Genomic DNA, 19,135 nt, shown 5'->3' on the forward strand with positions numbered 1-19,135 from the left:
AACAGGCACCAACTGGAACCCAGGAGGTTCTGTTTGAACAGGAGGGAAAAAATCCTTTGCTGTGAGGTTGCCAGAGCCCTGGCCCAGGCTGCCCAGAGAGGTTGTGGAGTCTCCTCCTCTGGAGAGATTCCAAACCCCCCTTGGCATGAATCTCTTGGCATGAATCAGCATGTGCCCCACTGATCCCCACTGAGCTGGGGGTGGTAGAAACCTTCAGCCCTCACCCTCTGCTCGTGGCTCTTTTTCTGGTTGGTAATAGAGAGGAATTTTTCACCTTCCCCCACTATTGATTTTAAAGGTTTTTTTTCCTCTGCTTCTTCTTTAGAAGAGCTTTTAATTCCCTCTTTAATCAAAGAGGGGAGACACCAGAGTGTTGGTGCCTTGACAGCTCTGTAGGAAACCAACCCACGCTGGGGGGGATGTCCACATTGATGGAGCTGACCCACCACAAGGACTCCTGGGGAGACCCACCCTGGAGAAACACAACCAGGGATGCTGATGCCTTCAGAGGGGCATCACCCTGGTCACTGACCTATCCAGTGGCTCCCACCTCCTTCTTGTGCCTCAGTTTCCCTGTTGTCTCTTTTTTTTACATCTATTTTCATTCTAAATGCTTGCTCTGCCTGGTTATCTGGAGGTTTGTGTGGCTGCAGAGGAGGAGTCTCAGTCTTTGCAGGTTTTACTGGGGCTGTCCTAATATTGACAAGGGGCTCACAGTGGTTAGAAACCAGAACAGGCCAAACTGGTTAAAGCAGCTCTACCTCAGGAGCTTGTCTTGTAGCTGTGTTAGCAGCATCCCCAGACCAGACAGATGAAGCTGGTTTCTAAAGAGTAATAAAAAAAATTATGTTCTAAAATCCTGGATTAGTGTCCCCAAAGCTCCTCTTAAAGAGGGAGAGCAGTGACAGGTTTATTGCCTGTCCTCCAGTGGGGGCAAATCCTGCTTTTGGGGGATGTGTGGTGCTGGCTGGAAACATCCTGCAGCCCTGGGAGCTGCTGGAGGCTGTGGTGCTGTTGGAAGGGAGGAGAAGGAAGCTGCAGTTTTGCTCTGGCTCTGGTGGGGTTTAAGGCACCGTGTGCTGTTATCTGGCCAGGCAGAGAGCAGAGAAGACAAAAAGGAGCAACATGCCAGCCAGAATATCCCCACTGAAACCCTTCCACCTGAACTTTCCACTCCCAAGACCACCCCTGTGGAGCAGAACTGCGTTCAGGATGGAGCAGCTGCTCCAGGCACTGCTCCCAAAAAGCCCCAGCGGCAAAAAAAGCCCCGTTGAATCCCCAATATAACCCAGTGCTTCACCAAAAGTGATGCCAGGAGGGTCAGGCTGATGATACACTGGTCCTGGGTGCATCAGGCAAGCATCTTGGGGAGCCTTAAGAAGACCACCGTGCACTTCAGCATCTTGCTTTTGCCCTGAATGTGTCTCCTGTGCCCCCCCTCATGCTGCAGCCCCTCAGAGTGAGGCATCCGTGTGCTGGAGCTCTGTAGGGAGACCTGATGTGCTCAGCTGGAGCTGGGCATGGATTCCTCCCACAGACTGAGATTGCTCCGTGGAAAGGCCAAAATTTCCTTGGCTTTTAGATGGATGCAAACTGAAATTAGCTCCTCCCTTCCTCACCTCTGGAACTGTGGAGTCTGGGGGGAGCTGGTCCTTGCAACAGCAGCACCAAAGAGCCCCTGGAGCTGAGCAGGGCACAGGTTGGCTCCTTCCCTGGGGGCACAGGGGTTGGGCAGAACCCAGTGGGAGTTAAAGGATCCCTCCCTGGTCTGAAGCAGACCCTGCACTGAAGGGGAAGCATCAGAAAGGTGAATTCAAGCCCCACCAGCCCACCCACAAGACGCTGTTTCTGCAGATTCCACCCAGTCTCTCCAAGACAAATGGTTCCTTGCAGCAAGGATGGAAACAAGGGCATTCAGACAAGAGTAATTGATGTCTGGCTGATGACAGCCTTCCGTGGGGCTGACGTGTTGCCTCCTGCACGGGGAGCAGGCAGCAGCCCACGGGCTGGGAGCTGGTGAAGCAGCCTCGACCCTTCCACGTTTTGTATGCAAACTGTGTGTTGCCTTTTTGTTGTTTGGGGTTTTGTTGTTTTTTTTTTTTTCCGCCAAATGTCTTCTAATGTAATTAGAAAGTTGCTCTTCCAAAAGGCTTTTGGCTAGGAAGGGGAAAAGCAGCCTATAATTCATTTATAAGATGTTCTCGGAGCCGTGTAATTGCTCCACAGCGGCTGGCAGGAGGGAGAGCTTCCCAAGGGGCTGCATCTCACTATTCCCAGAAATGCAGGGAGAGGTGGAGGACTGAAGCGTTGGGGTGGAGCTGAGGATGTGAAGATGAGGAGGGGCTTTTTAATCTGCTGGGGTTTCTAGCCCCAGAGGGATGACACAAGTGCTGGAGCGGGCACAGAGCTGAGTGGTGGCACTGGGACAGTGCTGGGCTCACTCTCCAGGTTTGTGGTGGCTCCTCTCAATGAAACCCTTACTGGAATGATGTGTGGGAAAGCTTTCAGTGATGGTTTTTTTCATCTCCTGTATTTTTCTCTGTTTTCCTTGTCGTTGAGCTTGGTTTTGGTGAAAACATGGACTTTGTTACGCTCTTTGGAGGGGAGGCTGGTGGAGGTGGTGCAAAGTATAGAGGTCTGGTCCTAGTGAGGAGCAACCTGAAATGGCCACGTAGCTTCCCTTCCTTCCCCTTCAATTTGTGCTCTATTGACAGGGTTTGAACCTCCCACCTCAGCTGGGTTTGGGCATCTTGCTCTGGATGCTCATCCTGGTCTCATCTGCCCCTTGTCACGTCAGCATTGGATCAGATTTTCTTCTCAGCTCCTTTCAGGTCTTGCCATTTCAGCTCCTGGCGAGGCTGAGTGTGATCTCACCACCTCTGTAGCCAGGCAGCTGCCAAAAAAACGAAAAGAAAAGGCGAGATTGGACATACATAATTGAAGATTTTTCAGAAGAGCTCCACCAGGGTTTTCCCCAGCGTCTGAGGCAGAGCCTGCAACAAATCAACCCTGAAAAAAAAGTGGTGAAGTGCCAACAGCAGCCTCGTTCCTGGAGCAAACCCCCCGGGCAGGGCACGGTCCTGCCACGAGCATGGGGACACAGCAGGCAGCAGATGGAGAAGAACCAGCAAAAAGCACTTTACTGGCATGTTCACAAGCATTTCCAGGGCTCGAAGTAACATATTTTCCTTTCATGCTGCATGTGGAGGAGTTGGGGGTGCCTTTGAAAGCCAGAATTTTTCAGCAGAAGCTTTTTTGCTGCAACAGAATTGGTAGCTCAAAAACTCTCTCCTTCCTTAAGCTTGAATTTGGTAAACTCGAGGGAAAGTTTTAATCTTTTTTTTTTTTAAGTGAGTTCAGCTGCATCCTACTATGAAAACAGTCACAGAAATTAAAAAACCCCAACCAACTAGAAACTAAAATAAGCTGCAGACAGTTGGGTCATTTTCCCTTTCTTTGTGCTGGAGGAGGGACACGTTTCATGGAAAAACTTGTAAGGGGAATGATTTTTAATGGGTGCTTATTCATCATCTTTTGCCATTCCAAGACTAAGCCGTGGCTTCGTGTCTGATGAGTCCATTTTGCCATCAAACGTTTCACAGGCACTTTTTTTCCTTCCTTTTTGTTTTTAATTTGCTGCTTCTTTTTTTAATATGAGCCATATCCTTTGGTCCAGCTGTCACAACAGGCAAGTGCTGTTTACATCAGGGCTTTCTTTTCTCAGACCAGATTTGTCCAAATAAAGAGACAACGTGTGTAACTTCCAGCTCTGCCAGCCCAGGGAAGAACACAAAAGTCAAGTTGCCTCCTGTGTCGTTGCTGGTATTGTTTAGACACTTCAGGGTCACTTGTTGGCCTTGGTTATGTTTCTGTCATCCTGTTGTCTGAGGGGGATGGTGCTGATTCAAGGGCCAGCAAAGCCCAGCTCCTTTCCCACAGCAGGTTGCTCTCCATCCCAGCTACTCACATCTTTATGGATTATTTATGTGGATTTTCCCCTCTCCATCACTGGAAGTGTTGAAGACCAGTGGGGATGGGGCTTGGAGCAAAATCTAGTGGGAGGTGTCTCTGCCCATGGCAGGGGGGTTGGAATGAGATGATCTTTAAGGTCCCTTCCAACCCAAATCATTTGATGATTCTATGAACAGCCAAGTTTTAAACACGGGGGTTGAACCCCATGAGGAAGCAGATGATATTCTGGGGCATGGTCCTGCTGCAGAAGAGGAACATACTGTAAATAGAAGGGTTTTCTTTCCTTCTTTCTTCTTTTTTCCAAGAGGAATTTGGCCAGGCTGACCCCTTCAGATGACCACAGTGTAATTAGAGGGCTCCTGATGGAGAATCCCAGTATTATGGGGAAGGACTTTTTAGGATATTGGGTAATGCCCGGACTAGAGGGAATGGGGCAAAGCTGGCAGTGGGCAGATTCAGGCTGGATGTGAGGAAGAAGTTCTTCCCCATGAGAGTGGTGAGACCCTGGGATGGGTTGCCCAGGGAGGTGGTTGAGGCCCCATCCCTGGGGGTCTTTAAGGCCAGGCTGGAGGAGGCTCTGGGCAGCCTGATCTAGTGGGAGGTGTCCCTGCTCATGGCAGAGGGGTTGGAACTGGGGGATCCTTGGGGTCCCTTCCAGCCCTGACAGATTCTGATCTGTTTTAGCAGAGGACTTAGTGTTGGCTTGATGGTTGGACTTGATGATCTTGGAGGTCCCTTCCAACCTAAAGGATTCTATGATTCTATGATTATCCATCTAATTTCTTTCAAGAAACCAATGTTATATTGAAATACTAATTTCATTAAAATGAAAGTAAAAAGATATTAAAAGAAGGTGCTGTTTAGCTCTAGCTTTAACTAAACTTGCCCAGATGAACATATTGCATATGGAAACACCAATGGTGTTTCCCAATGGGTCTTTTTCTCCCCATGCTGGAACTGATGGCATTATTCCTCTTTATCCTCAGGGATTTTTCTGCTTTGCTCTGGCCTTCTGTGGATTGCTCCCAGCTGCCTGCTGGAGATACACACACGGCACCGAGGTAAGAGAGGAAATGCCTCTTTTTGCAGAGGATGGTTTGGTTTGGGTTGTTTTAAATGAGATGCTTGGCTTTTGAAAAGTCCTTTCCAGCCAGCTCTAACTCCTGCTGGTGTCAGTTGGGAGGCTCTAGTCAAAGGCAGTGGCAGGTTGTGACTCTTCAGGTTGTCTCTGGCAACAGCCAGGAGGAACACCCAGGAGATGTGTTTATTAAACAGCAGCAATGGGACAGTAAAAACACCAGTCTGAAGAATGGTGGTTGGGGTTCCTGTCACGCTGGACCAGAAGGAGAAGAATGTATGAGGCCAAATTTGCAAGAAAGTTGGGTTTGGACCACACTGGAGTCAGCCAGGGCAGCTGCTCTGAGTTGGCTACAGGAGTACCCCACCCCACAAATGTCCTGTTTGGTATGAAGGGGGATGTTTGCTGAGGATGGGGGCTCCTTTTCCTTCTCCTCTCAAGGGCTGCCATCCCTGGAGGGGCTCGCTCACCATCCTGCTCCTGAGGATGCTTTCCTCTTTGTGGGGACCACCAAACCTTCACTGGCCTGAGGACAGCTTTGTGTACTTTGCATTGGAATTAGTTTGGCTGTTTCCTGAAATCCATTTTCATTTCACCCTGGGGGTCTCCTCTCCTTTCCCCAAGCAGAAATGGAATTCAACTAAATTAACCACTTAAAGAAGTTTAGACTTTAAAACTTTAGCAAGCCAGGAAGTGGGAGGTTGCTCCTGCACCAAACCACAGCAGGTGCTCTCAGTGGTTTCCTCCTCTTGTTTGAAGGAATAAAATCAATCTAAATTTCCTTCATAAAGAAGATATCTCTTCCAGAAAATGATCTGAGGTGGAAAAGCTCGATATTCACTTGACAAATTGTTTGGCTGGTTGTTTTCAGGTGGTGGTAGGTGGAAATGTTGCTTGAATGTCATGAAAGCCAAGTGCCCTTCTTGCCTTTGAGTCTTTCAGAGCCCTGTTTGCAGCACTTCTTTCAGAGAAGCTATGCAGGACATGCTAAAAAAAAAGGAGTTATTTGCAAATATTTGCTATTCCCAAGCCTGGACACTGTAAACAAAATGTGAATCTTCTCATTTCCCATTCTTCTCTGACCTTGTGTGGCTCCTGGATGAATTCTTTCAGACAGATGTAATTCCAAGTTGCTTTTATGCCAGATGGACTCAGTGTCACCATAGCCTCATTCCTAAAATAATGTTCACCAGATATGCAGAAATCACCAACCTGAGATTCATCATCCTTTTCCCTAGAAGCTTCATCCCTCTGTTCAGCATCTCCAGCTCTATTGACCCATCCATATGGCCAGACAATGGGTTTTGTGAGGTCCAGGCCTCCTCCATACTGTCTTCTCAGGGTGCTTTGCATCCATCTGTCTGCATTAAAGCCCTTTTAATGAGGAGCTAACAACCAATCCATTCCCAAAGTGTGTTTGTCTGGTAGGTGCTGCAAAGGAGATGGTGAACAAAATGGGGAAGAAGAAGTAGGAGTAGCATCCTAGATCCTCTTGATCCATCCTAGATCCTCTTGATCCATCCTAGATCCTCTTGATCCACCCTAGATCCTCCACCTGTCTTGCCAGTGGGTATAAAGCCTGAAATCACTTGAGAGAGCAAATCCTTTTCCATGTCTGACCTAACACAGAGAAGGATCTCAGGAGGATGAGGAGCACATCTGGTTGCCCTCCCTATGGGCCATCTGGTCAAAATGGGACCTTGCTGGATGATGTGGTCTTGGTAGGGAAGTGTCACAAACCTGTCTGAGGAATGACACTGGTGGTGGACACACCTCTGTGTGGACACCTTTGATGGAACAGCCATGGCAACCATGGAGATGATGAGGTTTTCAGTCACATCAGAAAGTTCTGGTTCCTGAAGCCAAAGAGCTGAGTCTTGGTTTCCAAAGTTACTTCTGAAGGCAGCTGCTTTCCCACAAACCACTGTCTGTTTGGGTTTGGTGTCGTAGTCATTCTGAGCATAGATGAATGAAGGTGGGACCTAGGATGTGGAGAAGGACAGAAGGGAGACATGTCACATCTCTGCAGCAGTCTAGAAGATGCTTCCAGCAGCCCCATGAGCTGGTGAGGATGGCAGCAGGGACCAGTGAAAATAAAATCACTGCCACGTGCAACCTCTTAGTTATCCAGTGGTTTCTCAGGTTGCTGGGTGATTTCCAAAGGAGGTCTCACCAAGGTTCTTTTGGCTCTTCAGCCTCTCTGGGCTGCACTGCTTGTACTTGGAGAATAAACATGAGGGGTTCTAAGGGTGGGGAACACAAGCCACCCATGCACATTCTGGTTCTCCTGCAGCCTTGCTCTGCTTGAAACCTTCTTCCAAGGGACCTGTTTGGTTTCTCATGCTTGGAAGAGAAAATGGAGCTTTCTATGCTTTGTGAGTGAGCAGGGTGGTGAGATGGTGATTTTCTAACAGGGTCTTGGCTGCAATGTTTGGATTAACAGTTGCAGCTGCTAAATAATGAATGTTGCTACAACTGGAGCCTGTTCTTCCAAAGAGCAGCTTCCCAGCATCCTTCCCTACCTGTGGGATCAGCACAGGTCTTCTCCTGCTTGCAGGTCTCCTCCCTGCAGGTCTTCTTCCTAGCCAACACCTTTGCAAAGCCAGATGCAACATTGCCTGGGCATCCAAAAGGCAAATCCCATCTTTGGGTGCACAAAACCAGCACGTGCATCCCTTGTTTCTGCAGGCATGGGAGGAGTGACCCAGAACTTCCCAGGTAATCTCTTCAATGGGATCCTACAGGTCCTTCTAGGGACAAACCAAGCCTGGGGGGGTTTCCAGAGTATGTTTGTGTCTCTTGCTGTATTTTGGGGCAAACTCCTCAAGGGTCTGGCCTGGCTCTACCTGAAGGCACTGCTGAAATGCAGCTGAAGTTCTAGAGATCTTAAAGACAAGCTGAAGGTGTGTTCAGATGCTTTCTGAAACCCTCTCTGGAGCATGCAGGTAGTTTCCTTTGGGTTTTTGATTCAATGGGGCTGGATCAGGACTGTGGCTGCTCACAGGGCCCTTTCAGGGGTATTTTCAGAAAGCAGTGATCTGAAATCCCTGTGAATAACCTGATGTCCTCCTTGCTCTGGCTGGTTTTCTGCCAGGCACACACTCACTTTAAGCACCGAGTTTTCCAGGTCTCTGAAGTTCATGGGAAAAAGAAAACAGGGGGGACCCCTCTCCCCTTTTGTGTTTGGAATATCATGATTCTTTCCTGGTGTTTCTGTTCCTGTTGCACAGAGCCTCAGCTCCAGCAGCACCAGCCATGGGACCTGAGGCTGCTTGGATGGTCAGCATCACCCATGGGCACACCCAACCTTCACATGGTTGTAGGGTGCTCACCACCACCTCCGAGGTGACAGGGTTGGGGCAAATTTTTATAAGCTAAAAGCATTTCCCATGGTTTTTAATGCTTTGTGTTGGGAAGCAGAGTTGCCTGGCACTGGTTTTGAGTAGTGCAGGTGAGAGTGTGGGGATGAGTGAGATCCTCTGAGTGTTGGGAGGTTCATGAAGGTTGTGGGTGTCTTGAGTGATGGGAGCACAAAGGGTCGGTGGGGGCATTTGGCAGCTTGTTGGTTTTCCAGTTCTGAAATATGAACTTTTTAATTATTTCATGAACTGAAATAATTAAAGTTTGTTAAATAAAAAAACAACCAACCAAGAAAAATTCCAACAGACCAAGAAAAATGGACCCAAAAAAGCTTGAGCTAGTTGGAGATGTCCCTGCTTATTGCAGGGGGGTTGGACTAGATGATCTTTGGAGGTTCCTTCCAGCCCAGACATTCTGTGGTTCTATGGATTAGTGATGGCTCAGCAGAGCTGGGTTAGCAGTTGGTCTTGATGTTCTCAAGGGTCTTTTCCAACCAAAATGATTCTGTAATTCTATGATCCTATGTAAATATATACATCTTACCACGTGCTCAGTCCACATGGTGGGAGTTGCTCTGCTGAAGCACCCAGAGCAGTTTTCCCTTCTCTGTCTCACTGCAATGATATCATCTCTTCAAAAACCCAAACATCTCTTCAAAACATCTTCTTCCAAGCCCAGGCAGTTGCCTCAGCCCTTCCTGCCAGGCTGTGACCACGTGCCCACGAGCACGTCGGGGAGGAGAGGGAAGGCAGAAGTTGCAAAGTGCCCTGGAGCTTTTCTTAGTGGAAGAAGGAAGGATTTTGAGGAGTTGACCTCTTGACTCCAGTTTCACATCTGCAGTTCCTAGCACAGCATGGGCGTCTTGCAGTAGCTGCTTCTGAAGGGATGTTTGGGTGACTCTAGTGAGCACGTCCTTGGGAACACCAAAAATGTCTCCAAGTGAGGTGCTGAGGATGCAGTTTCTTCTGAAGCTGAAGCACACGTGCTCTGTTTGGCACCTCAAAGACATGAGGAGCTACAGGAGAGGAAGGTCCTCCCTCTGCTTGCCATGCTTCTCCTTCTCCTTGCCATGTCAGGAGTGTTCCTGCTAAGCAGAGAGGTGGGCTTGCCTCTGAGACAACCCTGACATCATCTTTCATGATATTCTCCTTGAGCTTCAGCTTCGTGGAGGGATTTTTGGCCTGGCTTGCAAAGGTGGTTCACAGAATAAGCCTCAATCATTGTTCTGGGTACAAGTCTACATTAGTTTTCCAACATCCAGCCAAGCAACCAGCTCAGGTTGCCTAGATGGGTCTTCACTGCCAGTGGGAGGTCCATTGACTCCTCTGGCTTGCAAAGGGAGCTGCAAACTGACCTCCTTCTCTGAGCTTCCTGTTCCAAATCCAGTGACAGGTAAAAATCATCCTTGATAAAGAACCCCAGTCAAAAAAAAATGTCAATTTTGCTCTTGAAGGAGGCAAGACTAAAAAAATTGGCTTTAGTTTCTAATAGCCAAGGGCAAGAACGTTAATGGCTTTAGAGTAAATGCCTTCCTGCAGTCATAAATTCTGCTTCTTGGTAGGGGGAGAAGGATGTAGAGGATGATAAACAGGCTTAAAATTCCTTCTTTCTTTTAGTTTAAGTGAAAAATGCTACTCTGTTGAGTCAGCTGCATCCATCTCAGGGGTGTTTTTCCATTTGTTGGATCCAGCAACCCCTCTTCACTGTCCCTAAATGAATGCCTCATTAAGGAATGCAGACAGAAATGGAAGGCAGCAATTACTTGACTAATTTAGAGCTAGAACGTTTCACTCAGCTTCTTCCAGGAAAAGAATCTCTGGGAGGTGTGACCTCCATATCACTTAACCTGGAGATTTTTCTTAAGCCAAAGCCCAGATGATGCTTCATGATGAGCATCATAGATGCATTCTCCTTCCAAGGGAGAGCTTTGCCCAGAAATCCTCCTCCAGAAGTGGGTCACAGCATGCCCATAGGGACAGGAAAATCCACTTGACCATAATGATGCCTCTAGGAAAGAGGGGGGAAGTGTGAAACCTTTTGAGAAGAAGCCCAGACAGACTTTTTCTCCTCCTGTCTCAGTCCATTAAGGGCTAAGTACAGTCTGAATTAAGGGATGGGGCTTCCTTAAAGCCTCCTATTCACAGTATCACCATAACCCCTCAAGCTCAAAGGGCATCTTGTTGCTTAACCATGAGAGGAAGCACACTGAGTATTTTTAATGTTCTCTTTTTTCTCCAACATCTGGTGGAAGAAATGGAAAAAGCAAAGTTATTTTGAGGTGATGGACCCAAAGTTGCCCATCAGTGGAGTGTGTGGTGGGGATCTGTGGAGGAGGGGGGCTGAGTCCAAAGCAGTGCTGCAGTTGAGCTCTTCTCTGTGTTATGTCTCAGATCAAAGTAAAATACAGGGGAAAATCTGCACTAGCTGGATAAAATATTGTGGCAAAGAAGGACAGGTCATGAAACCACCTGTCTGGTGTTTTCAGGCTTTATTTTTGGCATCATTAGGCATGCACGAGTTGGCAGGATATTTTGGGCTGGAGAGTTGCTGCCACGTGTGACGGGTGCTTCAGAGCTCAGCTGCAGCTCTGAGGGTGAACACAAGCCCATCCCAGGCAGAGAAGCTGCTGAGGTGATGGTTTTCTCATGCAATCTTTTGCTCTTGTAGTCTCCTCTTCTTAAACCAGACCTCTCCCATCCTCTGTGTCTCCTGACCAGAAGGAAACAGCCAGTGATAAACACAAAGATTTAGTATTTATTTATTTATTTAGTATTTATGCTGACTTCTGATCTACTGAAATGTTGAAAACTCTCTGCTGTTAATCTTTGAAAACCAGACCATCGTGTTGGATGAAGACAGCAATTTTCCCCTCCAAAATCAAACAATCTTAGCCCAAAAGATCAGACAGCGTGGAGCAACTGCAGTCAAATCACTCTTTAAATATGGTTTTGCAGTTTGATATTCCTTTACTAGGCTCTGAATAGTGTATTTGGATCATAGCTGGATATAAAAGCTAGATATAATTATGAGATAGAAATGCTGAGAAGGACTAATCAGCAAATTGTACTTTTAGGCTTGCCCAGACACACATTCTAAAAGGAAATTATTGCTGGAAATCATCTTCCATTTAATCCCTTGTGCTTTCAGTTCTTGGAGGCTGCTTGACAAGATGGGAAAAGAAAATAAATTGGTAAATAAGTGAGAAGCCAGCTCCCAAAAAAGCTCAGGAGCAGGGTGCAATTAAGTCTTCAGCAGTTGTGTCCCTGGAGATTTACCCTCAGCACCATCACCAGTTGAGGTGGCTGTGGAATGGTGGAATAATTTTCTGCCATAGCTTTTTTTATGGGCATTTTGCTCCTTCAGTGCTTTCCTGTCCACTCTTACCCTTCAAGAAGCCACAATCTCCATGTGTAGAGTCATTGTGTGACTCTAATTACCTAAAATAATGAGGACTGTGCAGAGGTCCACCACTGCTCAGACAGGACCTCTCTTGATCCTCTTGTGGTTGATCACAAGGTCTTGGTTGAAGTTCAACACCATGGTCAAGTCAGCAGCCAGATCCATTCCCAAATTCACGTCAGTCAAAGGTGATTTTTTGCCTGTTTTCCCAAAATTTTGGGCAATGGGGCCAATCAAGCCAAAGGGCTTAAAACTACTTGGCCCAACATTCCCTGGCCCAGCGTTCAGCAGACCTGTAGAAGCAGTTAAACTTCTGGATGGCTCTGACCTCTTGAACTCTTGCTTGACTGGATAAACTTGCTTGAACCCTTCTTCAACTTTGTTTCCAAGTCCTCCAAATGTGGGCGTTGAGGGGGAAGTTCAGCAGCCTGAGGAGAAACATGAAAAGGCAAAAGCTGCACACGCAGCACCCTCGCCTTACTGAGACCCAGATGCACGTTGTCACAGCACAAAGTAGTTTTTATTCCTCCCTCTTAGGCTGTAATTGGGATATTCAGAAGGTAATCATCTCCTGGGTTAAGAAGCTGGCTGCTCTGTCCTTCCTTCCTTCCTCAGCAACACGAAGCCACAAGAGGAGGTCAAAAGATGATTCCCTTTTCATTATTCTTAATCCGATTCTTCAGTGGAAATGGATGCTCTTTTTATTGAGTCCATTTATTTAATTGCTGCTGCTGGAAAGCTATTCCGTGGCCCACAAGAAGTTAGAAAAGCTTTGGATGTTTTCCTTTTTTTATTGGGGTTTAAGGTTTGCTCAGGACGGTGCATGAGTCTGCTGGAGATCTTGATACCTGGGAGATAAGGAGCATCCTCCCTCCTCACTTCTGGGACAACTCAGCATCCTGCACCTTGCTATGGAGGATTTTCATCCTTGGCTCAGAATATCTGTGCCCTGCCCATCCTCAGACCCCTCGTTAAAGCTGGGTGGCTCCTGCCTCACCTACTGATGGCTCCGTGATGGAGCATCCTGGGGGGACAGCAGCTTTGCTGCAGAGAAGCCCCCAAACCCTTCCTTGTCTATGCCATGCTGATAGCCACAAAAAAACCTTCAGAGGTGAGCTTTTAAACTCTATCCCTGGTGGCACAGAGCCGAGCTGGATATGAGTAATCCCAGCCTCACTCTCCCCCCTCCTTGGTTATCACCTCCATTAGCTGCTGGTGCTTTGACAGCCGTGCAGGCTAGAGCAAGATTGCAGTGATGGATGTAAGCACCTCAGATGACCTCAGCTGCCCTCAAGCACACAGCGTTGGGCTTTTCCACCCCCTAATTTTGAAGCAGAGCCCCTTAAGACCGAGCTGAAGAGCCTGGCTGAGAGCTGGCTCTGCTTCTGGAGGGCTTGTGCCTCCTGGCACGGCCACCCCTCTCCATCTCACCCATCGATTTTCTCTCCTGAGAGCCAAGTGCTGCCTGCAGGGCTGCTGGGATCGATGCTGCCAGGGAACCAAGGGGAAATGAAAGGAAGAAATAAGGGTTGGACTCCAGGAGCTGAAGGCAATTGTCATATTTTTCCCTTTGAAACCCGAGCAGGAGCTGGCTGGGATCTGTCAAGCTGTGAGTTCTCACATGTTTGCTTAATATTTAGGGTCTGATTCATCACTGAATCATTCTGTTATTTTTTTTCTGGCTCTACTTGGAGGAGCTCCTCTGTCACTGGGATAACACCAGCCACCTGAGGTCCTCTCACCTCTTCCTTTTGGCATCCCACAGTCATGTGTGCCTGTCCTCACTGTCACCCATCAGGACGGGGAGATGGTGTCACCCCCACCTAGAAGAAGGACTTGGAGGCACACTGCTCACAGGCACCAGGGTTTTTCTCTACCCCAAGACCCAAAACTGGCCAAAAGCTCCAGCCATGAGCTGGTGAGACCCAGTTGGGATGCTGAAGGGTCCATGTGGAGCAGAAGGTGGCACACGTGCAGCATCATAGCCCCTCTTTGTGGGGTCCACCATGCTGCACGTGCCCCTTGGTGCGTGGTGGGTCGTGCACCAGCTCCTGCTGCTGCATGGTGGCCATTGAATAGCTGCACTGCTTGTCTCACTAGACCTGGGAGAGCTTCTGGGGGGCTGTGAGAGGAGCATACTTCCCTCCAGAGATGCCCTCAGTCAGTGATGTCCACACATGGATCTCTGCTTTCCTTGCAGGTGGAGGACAGCATGATGGATGTGTATGACCTCGTGTACGAGGAGGTGAGGAGGAACATCTCCAGCTTCAGGAGGCACGAGCTGACTGCCATCCATGAAGCAGTAAGTCATCTTTCAGCCTCAGCAGGCAACCTTGCCCTGGGGTATCTTCTTGGTGGTCACAAGGGGCTGAGGCTGATGCTTGTGCTCTGCCTCGTGGATGGTACAACACCACGTTCCCCTCAGGACTTGTCCTCCAGCCTGCTATGGAGTCTGCTTCTCCCTTCCTACTCTTCCTTTCCCAGCTTTGACCAACCAGATGATGAAAGGTGGAAAGATGTCACCTCCCTGAGCATCGCTCTGGTGCAAGATCTCCAAAGCTTCTGCACCCTAGCTGACATATATATGCTGTCTGTCTCAGCAGGCCCTCTGCTGTGCTCCCTACCTGTGGCAGGAGAAGGTGGATATCCACCTCTCTGGTGTCCCCAGTCAGATGGAGAGAGGTGGGGAATCCTACACTGACCAGCAGAAGTATTTAGACTTGGTTATTCCTGTTTACCCTTGAGCCTGCTGCTGAGGAGCCCTGGAGGCTCCGTGGCCTTGGGCACTGCTGGAGGCTGCAGCAAGCTCCACAAACCCACCACCCAGGATGCCACCAGCACAGGAGACCCCTCTGCTTGCTCTGAAACACGGTGGAGCAGCACAGCATGCCCAGAGTTCCCCTGGACAAGGGGAACCTGCCACAACACCCCACTTCATCAGTTCCTTGGTTTAGCTCCTTCCAACTGATGCAGAAACAACCCTTCTACTCCTACTGTTGTTTGCCTTCTGCTGGAGCTCCAAGCTGGCCAGCTCACCCTGGCTCTAGCCAGCTCCACAGTGGGTGTTGTTGGGGACCCCCCACCCCCAGCAAGCACCAGGACCACCATGAGCATCCCCTGGTTTCCCAGAGCAGCCACCATGAGAGCTGCTGTGACCATGGTGGGCCATGAAGGCTTGGCCCCAACCCCAGGCAGCAGTCCTGGAGGGGGACAGACAATTTGGGGCCAGATCCGTCCAATCTCCTCTGAATTTCACCTCCATTGCTGCAGCAGTTGGTTGCTCACCTACGTGCTTGTGCTCCTGGCTGTGTGTCCCTACCTGGGGCAACTGGGAGGAAAGGTGGTGGTGGCCCATCACCAGCACCTCCTGCCACAGGAGCTGGTGGGGAGGGGAGGGTTCCAGTGGGTAGCTGGCAGACTTCCCTCTCTCTTTTCCAGTTCCTGTGCTGTGGGAAGCACTCTCCATTTGGGGACACTGCCAACGTGGAGAGCAGGACGTGCCCACCTGGCCAGGCACGAGATGCAGGACGGGTAAGGGAGAGGTCTCCTTCTCCCCACAGTGGGGCTGTGCTGCCACTTCCAAACTGTTTGTACCTCACTGGTCTTGAAGTGTTCATGAGGAGAGTGGCTTGATGACCATTTGGGGTTGCTGCGGGTTGGGGGTTGTTCTCTTGGGGTTTTGTAGTTTCAGTGAGGTGGCATCTCACCTGCTGGAGGAGCCCCAGTGGGTCTTGGAACTGCAGATGTGGTTTCCTTCAAAATGCTTGTGTTTGCAGCTTGTCACTTCCCCCCCAGCTTCCTCCTCATCTCTGTGTGCAGAGAATGTAAAATATTAAGGGCATGTCATCTGAGCTCCAAAAACCTTGTAGGACTTCCCCACGTGGCACTAGATTCTGAGGATTAGAAAGTGTCCCACGAGCAGCAAGTGGGGGATTTGCTGTGATTCTTTTCTCCAAGGCCATCGAGCAGGTAATCAAATGGAAAGTCATGAGGCAGGAAGATGATGCCCAGCAGCAGCTCCATCAAGTCCACTGCCTTCCTCTTCCATGAGGTGGATGGAGGAGCCACCACGAGAAGAATTCCACAACGCAGGCGTCGTGTTGTCACCTGGATTTCCGTGGGGCTGCTGGTGTTCTGAGGGCTAATGGATGTTAATTATACCCCACGGAGCTGCTGCTGGGCTGCAAAGGGGTGTCTCTCTGCTGGCAGGACTGTCTGCAAGAGATCCAGGACTTCCTGAAGAAGCACATGGACTTGGTCTCCACGCTGCTGGGCGTCACCATCGGCTTCACGGTACCTTTGTGTGTTCCATGGCCTTGGGGCTCCAAGAGGCAGGATCCAGGGGGGCAGGCACACCCCAAATCAGTCCACACTCTAGCTTCTGGGGGTTAAATTTAGGGGCCAGCAGCAGAGAAACAAGTGATGGTAGCCTCCACCATGGAAATGAAGGAAGGGCAAGGACCTGGCTGGGCCAGGCTGGTGGCTGGAGGGGTTTTCCTGCAGGACTAGGCTCACAAAATGGGTTTTCTACCCAAACTAAGCCTGGCAGCTGACAGTGAGGAGCAGCAGGAGCAGGCTGCAGCACTGCCTGCATTTCATCTGCCCAGGCTTGCCTGCAGGTCTTCTCCTGCAAAGGAGAGGCTGGCACAGGGCTTGTGGATCAGGTGAGAAGCTGGCAGGGAAAGGAGCTGCAGAAAAAGCTTCATAATTTAAGAAACTTGTTGTCTCTCCTTGCCCAGTGCCCACCAGGACTCACTTTGCACTGCCAGGGCTTGGAAGGTCTTGAAAGCTGCTGAGCACCAGCAGGTTTGGTCTGCTGTGATACCTCCCTGCTGCTCCTCAGCTGGGCCAACCTTTCCTGAGTGAATGGAGGTTGCTTGGCTCCTCGTGTCCTCCTTGGCACAATGATGGGTTAGCAGATTCTTCTCCATCTCAGCAAATCCCAGAGGAACAAACACTTTTGTATTTAATGCTGGGGGTAGTAAACGAGCAGAAGCATCAGGCATTGCTATGGGGCTAGAGATGTGAAGTCTCTGTGAAGTATTTGGTGTTGCTTTCTACTTTCCCCCCAGCTCCACTCAGCCAGAAGCAGGAGCATTTTTCTTACCTAGATCTTTTGTCCCAGCTTGATGCAGTGACCAGATAAGGTCTTTGAAGCCTGTGCAAGAGGAAACCTGGCTGCCTGCCTCGCTGTTGTGATGGCAGGATGCAAAGGAAGCCTGTGAGGAGGGCTAGAGCTGCTCTGATCTCACTGGCCCTCGGCCAACCATGCACACGTGTCCCCAGATCCAGCTCTGAGCAAAGGCACTGGCAGGTCAAGGCAGAATTTTAGGAAAGACCCTTTGTTATCCCCCCCAGCTTTACCCTGGATTTACCTGTGCAAATCCTGCTGGATTCACCAGGCTGAATATCACAGTATGGGATCAGGGGTGATGGTTTCAAACTGGAAGAGGGGAGATTTAGATTTAGATTTAGATTTAGATTTAGATGTTGGGAAGAAGTTCTTCAGCTAGCAGAGGTTGCCCAGGGAAGCTGTGGATGCTCCAGCACTGCAAGTGTTCAAGAACAGCAGGGATGGAGCTTTGAGCAACCTGGTCTAGTGGGAGGTGTCTCTTCCCATGGCAAGGGGGGGGGTTGGGAAAATGTTCTTTCAGGTCCCTTCCAACTCTAATCACTCTATAATTCTACAAAACACAGTGTCCTCTGCACTCCCAGCTGTGCACAGGCATGGGGTGGGGGCTGGGGTTTGTCAGGGCTTTTTTGTTCTGTTGGGTTTTTCTTTACTCCAAAAAAGAAAAATACAGGAGGGGTTTTGGTTTGTTGTTTGTTTGGGTGTTTTTTTTCTCCTCCCTGTGTTGTTTTTACAGAAAGCTGTTAGGAGGGAGATGGGGTTTGTTTGCACAGGGGAACGTTTTGAGGCAGGAATTTGAAATCTGGATTTCCTGGTTTGGTTTCTTGCTATTTTTAGGGCTGGGTTTGAGCTGTGCTGTGCTAATTCCAATCAGATGCTTTCACCACGTGTTGGGATTTTTTTTTTCTCTTTCTCCTGTTGGAATTGGTGTTTGTTTTACTGGGGAACAACTCTGCTGAGGAAAAATGTGACATCCTGATATATAAATTCAGAAGGGCCAAGAAGAACAGGCAACATTTGGGGATCACTTGGAGCATCGTCGTTGGTTCAGCATTTAATTGTGTGCTCATCTCTTTTGTTTCCTTTTAGATTTATGGGATGTTCCTGACTTCATTCCTTTGGTTCTCCATCCACTTCAGCAGCAACCTGGCCCGGAAAGGCAAATACATCTTGAGAGAGAGGTAGAAACCCCCCAGTTGGGCATCCCAAGCAGGTAGAGGCAGCTCTTGGAGCAGGAAGACACCTGAAGTCCCCCAGGAAGACATCTCGTGGGGGTGGGATGTGTGTCCCACGTTTGCCCTTCCCACACCAGGAGCTGCTGTGTGCTCCCAAGCCCATCAGGGCAGAAGATGCTCTGCAGAGGAGCAGTCCCACCCCTCTGCTGAGCATGGACAAGGACTGGGGTTGGGGATGCAGAGCTCCTCACCGGGGGATGGATGGGCTGTAGCTCCACAAGCAGGACCCAAACAGCCCCTCAGGACAAAAAAAGGAAGATAAAACCCAACAAACATCACAGCATGAAACCAAACTTCTCTCGTGCTGTCATCTGAGCAGCTCCCTGTGACCCCCAAAGGTGCAGATCTGGGAAGGTGGCTTTGGACCACAGCCCAGGGTTGAGCTGGTGCTGTTGGCAAATACCTGAACACCAAGCTGGGAAAACAAAACTGCTGCTGGGAAATGCTCTCGTGCCTGGACACTCCTAACGATGCCTTAGGAGATGTTTCTGATCATGCTCACGTGTGTAGGCTCCAACTAAGCCTGTTTTTTGGCTGTTTTTCCCCTTGTTTTCAACTATTGCTGAATTTACAGAGGTTTGGGTAAAGATCAGGTAAAAGAAATCAAAGCAGTGCGTGAGGTTTGAAGCAGATGAGCAGCACAAGGACACATCTCTCTGTTATTCCTCCTCACCAAGGCAATACACCATAATTTTTTTGATTCTTTGGATCTAGTCAGCCTCCCAGAGCTTGATGCCACACTGGTTTCACAGGGGCTTGTTCAGCTTCCAGCCCTAGCACTGTGTTTATCCAGCTTCACTCCCTGCCTGTGCTGCTGTGCAATACAAAAGGACTTTGATATGACACATGACAGGACTGAAGTTGAAATCTAGAAGAGAACAGGACTGATCTCCAGCCAGGTCAAACAACACAATGTCCAACTCCACGTCCTCTTTACGTTACCTGATCAATAATAAACAG

The 19,135-nt window shown here is 49.2% G+C and overlaps 1 protein-coding gene across 1 annotated transcript in view; it reads left to right on the forward strand.

Annotated features, from left to right (window-relative positions):
* TSPAN32 (tetraspanin 32) overlaps positions 1 to 18,125 on the forward strand; it is a gene marked incomplete at its 5' end in the record, with an annotated part of 21,804 nt that extends 3,679 nt beyond the window's left edge. Inside the window, 5 exons of the mRNA XM_008947124.1 lie at positions 4,959 to 5,033; positions 14,010 to 14,111; positions 15,248 to 15,340; positions 16,019 to 16,102; positions 18,030 to 18,125. Of these exons, the coding sequence (XP_008945372.1) occupies positions 4,959 to 5,033; positions 14,010 to 14,111; positions 15,248 to 15,340; positions 16,019 to 16,102; positions 18,030 to 18,125 (450 nt within the window). The remainder of the gene's footprint in view (positions 1 to 4,958; positions 5,034 to 14,009; positions 14,112 to 15,247; positions 15,341 to 16,018; positions 16,103 to 18,029) is intronic.
* Between the last annotated feature and the right edge of the window lie 1,010 nt (positions 18,126 to 19,135).

Source organism: Merops nubicus, unplaced genomic scaffold, assembly GCF_000691845.1.
Source record: "Merops nubicus isolate BGI_N331 unplaced genomic scaffold, ASM69184v1 scaffold4779, whole genome shotgun sequence".
In the NCBI taxonomy this organism is placed as follows: domain Eukaryota; kingdom Metazoa; phylum Chordata; class Aves; order Coraciiformes; family Meropidae; genus Merops; species Merops nubicus.